The sequence below is a fragment of the Vulpes lagopus genome, chromosome 12 (genome assembly GCF_018345385.1).
Source record: "Vulpes lagopus strain Blue_001 chromosome 12, ASM1834538v1, whole genome shotgun sequence".
Taxonomy (NCBI): domain Eukaryota; kingdom Metazoa; phylum Chordata; class Mammalia; order Carnivora; family Canidae; genus Vulpes; species Vulpes lagopus.
This window is the reverse complement of record NC_054835.1, coordinates 64272491-64285629: the sequence shown is the minus strand read 5'-3', so window position 1 is coordinate 64285629 and position 13139 is coordinate 64272491. Positions and strand designations below refer to the sequence as shown.

Sequence of the window (13139 nt, the reverse complement as noted above, 5' to 3'; positions counted from 1 at the left end):
TATCCCAGAGTATTCCAATTTGTTTTAAAAAGAGATCATGTTTGGACACAATAGACTTTTAGCTTGCTTTACTGAATCATCTTAAAAAATATAAATTAATAAAAATGCTTCTTACTTTACATGTGATATATTAGGCCCTTTCTCTCCCTCTCTCTCTGTCTCCTCCCTTCCTTTCTTCCTTCAATCCTCCTTTCCTTTGATCTTTTTTTCCATATCTTTCCTCCTTCTTTATTTTTTTATTGTGAATATCAATGACATTTTAATTTGGCCCGTATTTCCATCCCATCTCATACATATTATTGTGCTTTTATTTATACTCATCAAAAATATGATTTGGGGTATGTTTATGTCAATATTTTTTTAAAAATCAAAGTTAAGAATGTTGCATGGAATTAAGACTCTTTGAGACAGATAAAGGTCATAGAAATGTAACTGTGGTAAGTCACTTATTATTAACTAAAGAGCAGTTCACGTTGAAACGAGAATATTCCTCTGATAGATGATTAGGAATCTCAGAAAACCATGTTATACATACCTACATTAGGGTCCCGTCTTACCCATTTGAGGACAGACTAACTTCTTCATAATCTGGTTAAAATGTACAATGTTGGAAGTTTATTTCACCAAACATAGACAAGGCACTTTGGAGAGAAAAAAAAAAAAAAAACAATAGAATGTATTCTTTGCTTTCATTATCTTTAAATCTAGTTATAAAAAATAGTGAAAGGGAATATAAAGGAAGGGAGAAGAAATGTTGGGAAATATCAGGAAGGGAGACAGAACATAAAGACTCCTAACTCGGGGAAACGAACTAGGGGTGGTGGAAGGGGGGAGGAGGGCGGGTGTTGGAGGGGAATGGGTGACGGGCACTGAGGTGGAACTTGACGGGATGAGCACTGGGTGTTTTTCTGTATGTTGGTAAATTGAACACCAATAAAAATTAATTAAAAAAAAAAGAGATAGGCTATTGATGCATGCAATGTCATGGATAAATTTCATGATAACTACGCTGAGTGAAAGGACATAGACCAAAAAAAAAAAAAAAAAGAATATGTACTCTATAATTTCTAAAAAAAAAAAAAAATATTTACTATACATAAAGAACAATATAGATTAAAAATCAAAACTAAACAAAGACACCTGAGGAGAATTAGCTCAAGTAAATGACCAGTTTCAAATACTTTTTCTGAAGCAGAATATTTTCTATAATAAATATGAATTTTTAAAAAACATTTTTTCTTTTTTCTTTTTTAAAAAAGATTTATTTATCTGAGAAAGAGAGAGAGAGAAAGCACAGTGAGGGACGGGCAGGGGAGAGAATCCTCAAGCAGACTCCCTGCTGAGTGCGGAGCCCAACGTGGGGCTCAAACTCAGGACCCTGAGATCATGACCTGAGCAGAAACCAAGAGCTGGATGCTTAACCTCCTGAGCCACCCAGATGCCCCAATAAAAAACATTTTTAAAGGAGATATTTGTATTGAAATAAAGATAGGTACCACAAAGCCTGAGCTTTGCACTGAGGACGTCGTAAGACACTATGTGGTTCAGTCTGTGAAACATTGGCTTACGCACAAAACACCAAGAAGAAGCTATGTCCATGTGAGCCACAGTGGAGTGAGGGTGGCTTCCTTTCGTTTCAAGTGTAGATAATTCGTTCAAAAAGCTGGAAACTTATTCCTCCCAAGGGGATTTGACAGAGAAAAATCACTGAAGTAGTTCTTTGAGGAATAAGTTGCAAATTTCAGGAGAACAAATTAGAAAGGCGTTTAAGAGAAAGAACCAGGTGAGCCAAATTGAGTCTTACCTATGAGAGTAAAATGTAGGTTGTTTTGTGTTCCAAGCTGTATTGCCCAATGCAGTAGCCATTAACTGTATATGGCTGGGTTGATTTTCATTAATTAAAATGAACTAAAATTTAAAGTTCAGTGTCTTAGTACCATTAGTCACATGTCAAGCGCTCAATAGCTGCATGTGACTAGTGACTTCCGTATTGGACTGTGCAGAGATAGAACGTCTTTATCACCACAGAAAGTTGGATTGGACAGTGCTGATCCAGAAAATACGAATTTTAGGAAAGAAAATAACCTGGGTTGAGGTTAGAAAAGTGGTTTCTGGCCAAGTTGTAGAGTCTCCAGTATTATGATTAAAAAAAAAAAAGTACATTGTGTACTGTCTGCAATGTTAAGCCACGTTTGTAAAAAGCAAGGTAACATATTCATTTGTATGTTTCTAAAGAATAATTAGAAACAGCACAGAATATACATTTGGCTGGCAAAACGGACAGGGAGATAAATTTGGAAAACACTGCAATAGTTCAAAAAGTAATACATTGCTGAGAGCAGGAACCAGGGTATTTTGTTTTGCCCATGGTCCCCAACCTGCAGCCCCTTCTCTGCAAAGAAAGGATCTTGCTTTCAATTAGTTCATATCTATATGGATAAACATTTGTCTAGCTTTCAGGATCCTGAAATAATGAAAATCTGTATCAATACGCAGTTTTATAAATTATAACTCTTCTTTCCTGTAATGGTTTTTGGGAAAGCTTCCAAGAGTGCTCATTTGGTATCGATGGGATGTGAAATACAAGGTTATTTAAATAACTGTAAAGAGCCAGTGGATATGCGATGTTTTCAACAGAGAGAATAGCCACTTAATTTCACGTGTGGCAGTTGTCATCACTGCTCCTCTAGAGGGGGATAAGTACCGCCAACAAGGGCTCTTTGTTTTTGTTTTTGTTTTTGTTTTTTTTTTTGACCTTGATTTCCAAATAACACTCCTTGATATTTCTCTTCCTACTAAAACCATCATAGATGGGTACAGCTGAAAAGGACCAGATTAATCACAAAAAAATCTCATTCAGAATGTCAATTTTAATAGTAATATATATACACGGTTGAAACACATGAGCAAATCATGCAATGCAAAATGTAAAAGAATAAATTATTTGCCCTGAACCCTTGGCTCACAGTCTTCAGAATTAGCCACATTTTAACCATTTTTTCTCATCTTTTCCTCTGATGATCATTTCCGTTATATCTCTGATTCTTAAAGCACCAAATTTCAAAATAGTTATAGCTCTTTAGTATAAAGGGGGAAAATACAGCTATCCCACTGTCTCCTTATTCTTTCCTACAATATTTTATCTTACCTTTAATAAATATTGGCTAATTTTTGAATGTTAAGTAATACACTTAAATATCTACTTTAAATTCATTATTATCACTAATTACAATGCCAATCTGATTATTATTTCTTTGTCAGGAAATCTTTTTGTTTTCTTATCTGAATATGTTCATCCTCATCTCTTTCTGCGTGGTATTAACATTTCTTAAGGATCGATACACTTTTTGTTTTTTGACCTTATTCATTTTCTCATTGCTTAATATTCCTATCTTTCATTTCTGAGAATGTTCTTGATTCTTTATTTCAATTTATTCCTGTTTTCTCCTAAAAATTCTTATTAGATGGATTTTAGACCTCTTTGGTTAACTATCCACATAATCCAGATTTTCTTTTTATCGTAACTTTTTATTGAGGTATTTTTTGTCTATATATTGTGGGTAACTTCCTCAAGATTTTATTTGACAGTGCTTTAGGATTTTTTTTTTTTTAATTTGCAACAACTTCTTGAATTTCTGAGAGTTCTTATTTTCTATTTTCCCACCTGTTTTCCTTAAGTGGACACAATATCTCTTCAAGTATTTCCAAGTGAACCAATTCAAAAGTTTAATATTCCTTTATTTTTCCAGAATGATTAGAATCAGTAATTCCAGCTGGCCACCTTCATGTTTTTCTTTTGTACTGTTAGTTTACTTTGAAAGTTCTTGGTGATTTTTCTCCAATAGGCCCTGCAAGCTTGGCCTGTAACTGTAGAGTGTGCAACCATTGGGTTTCACTTTTATGTGTGCGGACGGGGAGGATGATATCTTATTGCTTCTAAACATACACACATACACTCTAAGTGATGATGAAGGTATCACTAGGACCTTCCAATATCACCTTCGGGAGCCCTAGCCTCCCGGAGTGGCATGAGTTTATCTATTTATTTGTTTTTGTTTTGTTTTGTTTTGTTTTGTTTTTTAGCAGTTACAGAGTTCTGAACTGGAGCAGACACCAGCCTGTGCTTCTCTACTTCTCTAACAAGCACAGAGGAGCAGTGATTCAGGGAGCTGTAGCTACTCAGGAGATGGACATTTAAGTAATGCCATGTCTTCCATCCTGCTTATCTTTCCCATTTGTCCTCCACTAGAGTGCCCCTGAAGTGTCTTGGGTGGGAGTGATGGTTCCCGCTCTCTCGTTTCCATTTTCTGAGCCTCTTCTGAAATGTGGTTTCCTTTGGTCTACTTTATCTTTTGGCCCCTTTTCACCTGTTTTTTGTCTTTCAAAAACTTAGCACAGATTCTGACATGCTGATTGGCTGCTCAGCATCACCAAGATCCACCTCATGTCTGCTTTAACACTGATGTGCTTGTAGTTTTTGAAATCCTGACTTATACTTAAATGGGATTTTATAAAGGTGGAGTGGAGAAAACCTGTGCTCAGGCTTGTATTCTCAAATGCAAAGTTTTAAATGGGAAGTTAATAACAGTAATATTCGTCGGTATTTCATAAATATCAATAACATGACCTAATGATGCTTGATATTCACATTACTAATATTTAATAACATTAGTGATATTAGTATATGATGCAAATAATAATCATAATGTCACCCCTAAATATAATTTGTACAGAAATGTTTTATTTACTACTTAATATTTACTTGGCATTAGTGTATTGAAATATAGTGTATATTGAAATATATATATATTTTTTAAGATTTTATTTATTTATTCATCAGAGACAGAGAGAGAGAGAGAGGCATAGACACAGGCAGAGGGAGAAGCAGGCTCCGTGGAGGGAGCCTGACGTGGGCTTTGAACCTGGGTCTCCAGGATCACACCCCAGGCTGAAGGAAGTGCTAAACCGCTGAGCCACCAGGGCTGCCCCTTGAAATATATTTTGTATACTTAATTCTATTATTAGTATATAAATAATGTAGGGGAACCTGGGTGGCTCCGTTAGTCGAGCATCTGACTCTTGGTTTCTGTTCAAGTCATGATCTTAGGGTCATGAGACTGAGCCCATGATGGGCCCCATGCTGGGTAGGGAGTCTGCTTGAGATTTTCTCACTGTCTGCCTCGGCGCCTACCCCACCAAATACTAAATAAATAAACTTTTAATATGTAAATAATGTATAACCAGACAGATGTGTCATTAATAATGAGAAGGGGATCAATTTCTCATATTGTTAAGTTCAGCTGTATTCTCAATGACTTTTTCAAATAATGACAAAACGGTGTATTCTCAAAATGATATCATTTAAAGTAAAAGAAAATTCTATTCAGTTGTGTAGTTTCTTTTTCTATTAAACTGATTTTTTTCAATGTTTGCTATTTTTGAGGGCCATGGGAGTTTTTCTTGAGGAATTATAAGATGAGTAACATAGTTGCACTTCAGGTAAATAAGGTTTGGAATGTGTATATTCTTCTGATTAATCTTTTAGTGGTTTCCAGGTCACTCTCTATGTGTCAAAATATTTTATTTTATTGCTACCATGTCAACTCTTGGCATATTTTTCTCAGCACCTATAAAGTCTATTTCTATTCACATCCATCATTCATTAGAGTGTAGCGTCTTTCACTTTACGAACTTGTGGTGTTTTGAAGGGGGCAGCGAGAAACTGGAACATTGTCAATTTAAAGGGTCACTGTGATAGAAGCTCTCCATGATTTTGACCACCAGGGATAAGTCCAGTTTTAAAATGAACCACTTGCAGTTTTTCTCACTTTTGGGCACTTTAATATTTAATCATCCCTCTCATGCACAATTGATATCTTCCAACAAACATACTGTCTTCCTATTTATGTCAGAGCTCAGTGATATATGGATCCCATTTTGTGCCATATAACCTTGAAATTGCCAACTAGCAAACTTGTATTTTACTCCCTTTTCACTCTGATTAGCATTTGAACATGTGCTATTTAAGTACTAAGTGACAAGGAAATGAATACCAATTTGCCTCATTTTGTACATAATTTTACTGCTCCACTAAAATTTCAGAGTCTAGTCAAGTATCCCCAAGTGTCAAGCTCAAAAGATATGTCATTAACATTTAATAATATACTGCTTCTGCTTTTTATGATACATCCAGGCAAGTGGAGTCATGAATTTATTTGTGTTTAGGGCATTGCTCCTTATCTTCAGGCTGCACATTTTGTTTCTAATGTTATGACTTGTGTGATGCATTTATCTTTTTAAAATATCATCAAATATGATTATTTGCTACTTTTTACATCTACTGAATTTTAATATGTAGTGGTTTAGACTCTACATTTCCTTCAAAATAAAATGGATTTGAATATATGTCCAAATTTTTAAAAAAATTCTCTTTTGTGTTTAATTTTTAAAATCTTTTCCATACAATATTTAACTTTCATAGCTTTGAAATGTATCTATTTCAAGATGTAGGATGAAAAACTGTTGCAAACATTTTCATTAGGAAGAATTTAAGATCAGGTTAAAATAATTTTTATAATCTCAGCATTATATTTAGTGTTTATATGATAAAGCCACCAAGTATAAAAAGTTGTAAAATTCACATTTTTAAGATAACCCCTAAAATATGCAGGAATTGTGAAGGAAGAGTTAATAAAACTGCAGTCCTCATTAATGTTTTAATTGCCATTTTATTCAAGAGTTCGTTAAGGTTCTTTTTTCCAGTAGCACATTTTTATGAGGCCCAGATCATTGTTATTACTGCTTTTTTTAGCATGTATTTTATACTAAAGTGTGGTATTTCTTCTTCAGGCATCAACACTAGCAATGACAATGACAAAACCAACAACAATAAGATTACCTTTGTTGAACACTTGCTATATTTCAAATGTTTTGCTTTGTGCTTTATATGCATCGTCTCATTTAATTATCAAATGAATATCTGTATTATTGTATGTATTTTTTCTATACAGGAGACACAGAGATAGAAACACGAGCACTAACATTTCCTGTTCCAGGTGACCTAACTCTCCTGGGCAGAGCTGGAATTTCTGTCCAGGCCTGTCTGACTTCAAAGTGATTGCTTTAGTGTTTCATGGTATCCTAGATTTGCTTGATATTTAAATATTTTTTAAAAATATTTTTATTATATAATATTATTCAGAACCTGGTATCATAAAAAGTTAATTTGATATGTCTCCCAAATAATCCTGGTAATAGTAACTTTTATAAATGGGCAAGATGGAGCACTCATCATTTAAATAATCCATGAAATTTACTCAACACAGCCATCACAAAAATTATTAATTCCTTCTATGAGGATAGCTATAATGGTAGAATGAGTCAAATTTTGGACACGGTTGTTTTCAAACCCGACTTTTTAACTCCTGCATATTTTCTCTCCCAAACAGGATGCCTTCGCCACTGCTAGAAACCCAACCCATGCCTTTTTTAATTCATTCACAGCTCCTGAAAGCTTTTCTGCATTATCAAATTGTCTTGTTTGCTATTTGTTCTCATTATCACTAAAATAAATAAATTATATGATATAATAATAGCAAACAGATACTGACAGCATTGTAAATGTTTTAGTGTAAAATAGAGAAATACAGGGTTTATTTTTATTTTAGAATTAGATGCATGGTTAAGAATATTTTGGTGGGCCGATTTTCTAAAGCTATAAAATATATTGCATATTGGAAGGGGTTTTTTCTGCACGGTCCTTGGAATGTAAAATAATATGTTGTACGAAGTAAATTATAATCTAAAAATGCATTAGGATTGAACACCGCTTTGATTTCTGTAAACTAAGATTATTTTTATTGCCTATCAGTCTTTTAGAGTTCGCCTTAAGGGGACAAATTGATATTGCTCTTCAGTATTTTTTTTTTCTCAAAAACTCATTTATTATTTTACTCAGATGTCCCCTGGACTCCATCCTGGATCCACTCTGATTCCAATGAATAGCATTTCTCTGCCACATGGAGAAGAGGATTATGGGTATCAGTGTTTGGAGGGCAAGGATTGCGCCAGCTTCTTCTGTTGCTTTGAAGACTGCAGAACAGGATCATGGAGGGAAGGGAGGATACACATCCGCATTGCTAAAATTGACTCCTATTCTCGAATATTTTTCCCAACAGCTTTTGCCCTGTTCAATCTGGTGTATTGGGTTGGCTATCTTTACTTGTAAGTTCTATGTGCCAGGCCAAAATTGTAAGAAGTTTAACTAAATCCAATATAATCTCTTGCACTTCAGTAACGTGAAGTTTAAATTCAAAATGCAGAGAAACCACTGGTTAAAATGTAAAACCACTGTAACTGCTCTATGGCTTCATAGGTAAATAAAGCAGCAGCTTTCATGTTAATTTACTTACATGTATGTCAAAGGGGTTAGTTGCAAAATTCAATAGAGTAAAATAGTACATATATTTTTATTTGAATCTTATTTATTTTACTAGTATCCCATTGAGATTTTGAATTCATAAGCTCCATGGTTCATATTTGAAAGATGGAATACTTTAATAACTTTAATAATATTTTATTTAGCTATAATATCATTGTTTGTAATGGTAGCCTAATCTCATGCCTAATGTTTATGTAGTAAGTTTTTGCTTAGAAAATATAATTATTTTGATTTTTTTTCTTACACTTCATCTGTATGCTCTGTTTGGAAGAGCTAGTTAAAACCATGAAGCCATGATTTCCTGGCATTTATATCCAGATGCTTTCACTCTCAAGAACAAATTAAATTACAAGAAAAGGCCAATTTTCACCTTATTAAAAGGCCAGTTTTTATCTGTATTTGAATCAACACTATTTCCTGACACCAATATTAAATAGAGCTGTAGTTACATTTAGTTTCGACGATTTACAAACTCGGATGGAAACCACCATAGTCATTTCTTTTAAATTCAAGGTGAAAAAATAAAGTTACATTTAACCATTTTATTCTCTGCCTCACAGCATTTATGAAGTATGAAGAAGTTCACACTGAAATGTTTAGATCTACTAACACTGAAATTAAATACAGAAAGAATTGATTTTTTATGTTCTACAAAAGTATTACGTTCCCTAAATTTTCAAAAACATTGAAGAACAACAGTGCTCGTATTTACTTATTGTGGATAAAGAATTATCTAGCAAATTGAGTAAAAGTTCATATTAGGGATACGGTCTTAAATATGTACTACCAATAATTGCCAGACTAAAAATATCCTAGAAATATAGTTTTAGGTGCGTGTCATATATTATCTTTTCTGGCTCCTACATTTGGACTCTTGTCAGATTTACATCTTTGTTATAAATTGTTATGATGTTCTCTTTTACAAAAAATGAGAGCAAGCTCAAGAATCATGTTAAAAGTGGAATTCTGTTGGAGGCACCTCTAAGGAACATGATTGCTGGAGCCTTCTAAAGTCTTAGAGTTAGGAGCAGAGAAAGCCTCACTGTAGTATAAGGCCTGCTGGTTAACAGTTTCCCAAATGCTTCTTTCATTAAGAGTAGAGTTAACTCCAGGCTTTAATCACTACATTCCTGTAAATAGTTTGGCATCTCCATTGTTTATAAGAACTCCACATTCATTCACTACCACCTAATTTTTTGGCAGATCCCCAAAGTGATCTTGGAGATAACCTTTAAAAACTGTTTTCATTGCCAGAGCAAGTATGAGGATACAGAGTTTTGTGATCAAAGCTTATATCCTAATGGTATATGGAAGGAGCTAGCGCCTGTGCATTTGACACTAGTTTTTAACAGTAATTCCCCCCACATGGTTAGTGAATATATGAGTGGGGCTCTGGCATGGTTATAGTTATTGCTTTAGAATAACTAGGGTTTTTTTTTAATCTAAGTACATTTCATCGTGTATTCCTCAGCTAAATCAGAATTTTTTAAAAAAATTTTGACTCTAAACCTCTGAAAAAAATGTAAGCATGAATTAAGTGATAATGCCCAAATATCCACCGACGCTACCTTTTTTGAATGGAGAGCCAAATTAAACTTTGGCCGTGTATATATTCACTTACAAATTATTCATGCATTCACTTTTATAGCTGAGTTACTGATGGATATTCTTAATGTGAACACTCATTTATGGGTAAATGGAAAATGAAGTTCCATGAAGAATAAACACCACTAAAATGTATTATGGCTATTTCCATGTTCTAAGCTATAACCTGTCAATTTCATGAAGGCAATTTTAATTCTGGGATTCTTCAACTCTATCAGAGCATGACTGTATTTTAAAATACTTTAAAATGCTTAATATAAATAGCTTTGATTTTTCTCGTTGGTGTTCCATTAACTTGGCTTTAAATGTTGGCAATATTCACAAGTGGAAATAAAATTAATAAAAATATGAAAGACACTTTACTATATACACTCATTGTATAGATCATGGAAACAAGCACTTTGTTTTCAAAGCCAGTGGCATTTTGAGCAGTTTTGTTTAAATATGTAGCAAAAGAGAGGTGTACAAATCATAATATTTCTAAAAATGAGAACAAAAAGGTAAAGATGCAGTTAGATTCTGTTTACAAGAAAACAAGTCAAACTTATTTTCAAAGGAAATGCAGTCTAATTTCTGACCCCTTCTTCTTTCAAGAAGTTTTATCATCTTTAGAAACAATTTTCTGAGAAATCCTCCTCTTCTTGCAGAGTTACGTCTGAATTTATTGGGGTCACTGGAATTTGCACTTCCTAGCTGCTTTAAATGATTTTAACACTAACATAGATCAGAGAAGTGGATATAGAGGATAGAAAGGATAAATGGAGCAGAAGGATTTAGAATCATTTGGAAAACATTAATTTATATAAACCCACTCTCTGAATATGTGACAAGTTCTGACAAGGAAAATTGTGATTAGTACAATTTTATTCTCTTGAATTTACAATTGCATGATAATATTTTATTCTTGAATTGCATAGGAAAACTTACACTCACTTGAAATTAATTCCTGAAATGCCAAATAGTTTCTGGGGGGAAAAAAAGACAGGAGGGAAGAAAGAGGGAAGAAAGAAAGAAAGAAAAGAACTTAGACTCCCTGAGAATTTGGTAAGGAAAGGGCAAAATTTGTCAGTAAATCTAAAGTTTTAATGTCAATAGAAATCAGACAATTTATTTGATTTTTTTAAAGTTAAAGACATAGATTTCATTAAGGAGTTGTCAAAACGGATCATCTATAGGTCAAAACACAGTAAATGTTTGTAATAATATAGACAATCACCAGGTTGTTTTTTCCTTTAGCATATTCCCATATCTGACATCAATATACAGTCATAGAATATGCTAGTTTTGCTTAAATAGCAAGGCCAATATTGAGGGCGGCATGCTTGCCAATGATCGAGGATCAAAAAGAATGATTTATAGTAGTCTCACATCAAGGGACCATAATTGTAAAATGTGAAATTGTATTCCAAGTTAATATGCTGTAACAAAATGCATCTTGTACTTTGTTTACACAAGAGGAGATTTAGATAGGATCACTTGCTCAAGTAAAATTTAGGTTAATAACCAATAAGTGAATAAGCACCTAATAAATGAATAAGTACATATGTAGGATTATCAAACTTCTATACCAGGGCCCATTTTCACTTGTAAAATTTCCTGTAGCAAGATACCAGATTCTCAATTATTTTTATTCATCTTACTTAGCACTGGAATTGAAGTGATTCAATGGAAGATTTAATGACTTAACATTTGTCCCACCACAAACATTTTTGAAAATCAGCTACTTTTTCTTTACACCATCAAATTCACTTTACTTCTCAGTGTCTTGCCGTATGAAGTCCAGACGTACTTGGTCTCATGTTTCTGTTGGTCATCATTGTTTTTCACTGTTACAAATCCCTTGACATGCCACTGTAAAGTCATAGAAACCATTACCAAATCATTGTCAAAAACATTCCAGATAGGGACGCCTGGGTGGCACAGTTGGTTTAAGCAACCTACTCTTGGTTTCAGCACAGGTTGGGATCTTGGAGTCATGTGATCAAGCCCTGCATGTGCATTCATGCTCAGGGTGGAGTCTGCTTGGAATTCTCTCTGTCTCCCTCTGCTTCTCTCTAAAAGTGGATAAAGAAATCTTAAAAAATAAAAGATTTCAAATGGAGTCTCCAAACACTATCAACCATACTGCTCTAGGAAAGATAAGGTCAGTTCCGCCTTTTTTGTCTTTGCATTTTGGTAGTGACATGATCTAGTGCAAAATATTCATGCAGCACTTTCCATAGATAAGATACAAGAGGGAATATACAAAGATGAACTCTCAAGAAACGATAGTCTGAGCATCAGTTATACAATTTAAGGGAGGGAGGATAACTCTGGCAAAGGTTCTACAGCTGGGATCTCGAGAATTCAGTATATGTCGCTACGTGAGGTTAACTAGGGATCACACTTCCGGTTGAGTAAACAGCTTGCATGAAGAAACAGAAGCATGGGCACAAATAAAAGTTCCATTTTATTTGAAAATTGAGATGCATATAGAGATAATTAAAGATGAGACAAAGATAGGTCCAGTCCTGTGGCAAAGAGGCAAGAATACAAACCTCAGGGGACTGGGTGATACTCTAAATCCATGGAGAGTTCACAAAGATACTTAAGTAGAAAAGAGCCATTATTGATACTGTGGAAAGTTCCTTGTATTGGTGTGTGCTGTTCAGAGTAAGAAAAGCCGAAGCCTGTTAGGAAGCAACTGTACAACAGGAGGTGAGGGAGGAGGAAGGTTAAACTGCAGTGATAGTTGAGTGGGGGAGAGCAAGAGCCAGCCACCTGAACTAGAAGGGAAAATGGAGATGAAGCTGAGATGGACAGACAGCATTAACTGAGTGACATGGTTTGGTGTGCGCGGGGCACCAGGGCTCCTGTACTGAGTGGTACAGACGTGTGTGCAAATAGACTCTAACCCAGTGTAAGGAAGTTGTGGATGCATTACGGCCTGGCTTGCTGTTACTCTGAACATTTTAATCAAATGCTTATTTTTTTTTATGTTGATCTGTGTTTCTCCCACATTAGGGATAAGGGCAAAGAATAATCTCCTGAAATACAAATCATAAAGGATTCTGTCTAGATTATTAGTATTATTAATTATTATTATTTAAATCTA

At 34.3% G+C, this 13139-nt stretch overlaps 1 protein-coding gene across 1 annotated transcript in view; it reads left to right on the top strand.

Moving 5' to 3' along the window:
- Window positions 1–12048, top strand: part of GABRG1 (gamma-aminobutyric acid type A receptor subunit gamma1) — a 77148-nt gene extending 65100 nt beyond the window's left edge. The window contains exon 9 of the mRNA XM_041723894.1: window positions 7958–12048. Within this exon, the coding sequence (XP_041579828.1) occupies window positions 7958–8227 (270 nt within the window). The 3' untranslated portion in view covers window positions 8228–12048. The remainder of the gene's footprint in view (window positions 1–7957) is intronic.
- Window positions 12049–13139: the final 1091 nt, after the last annotated feature.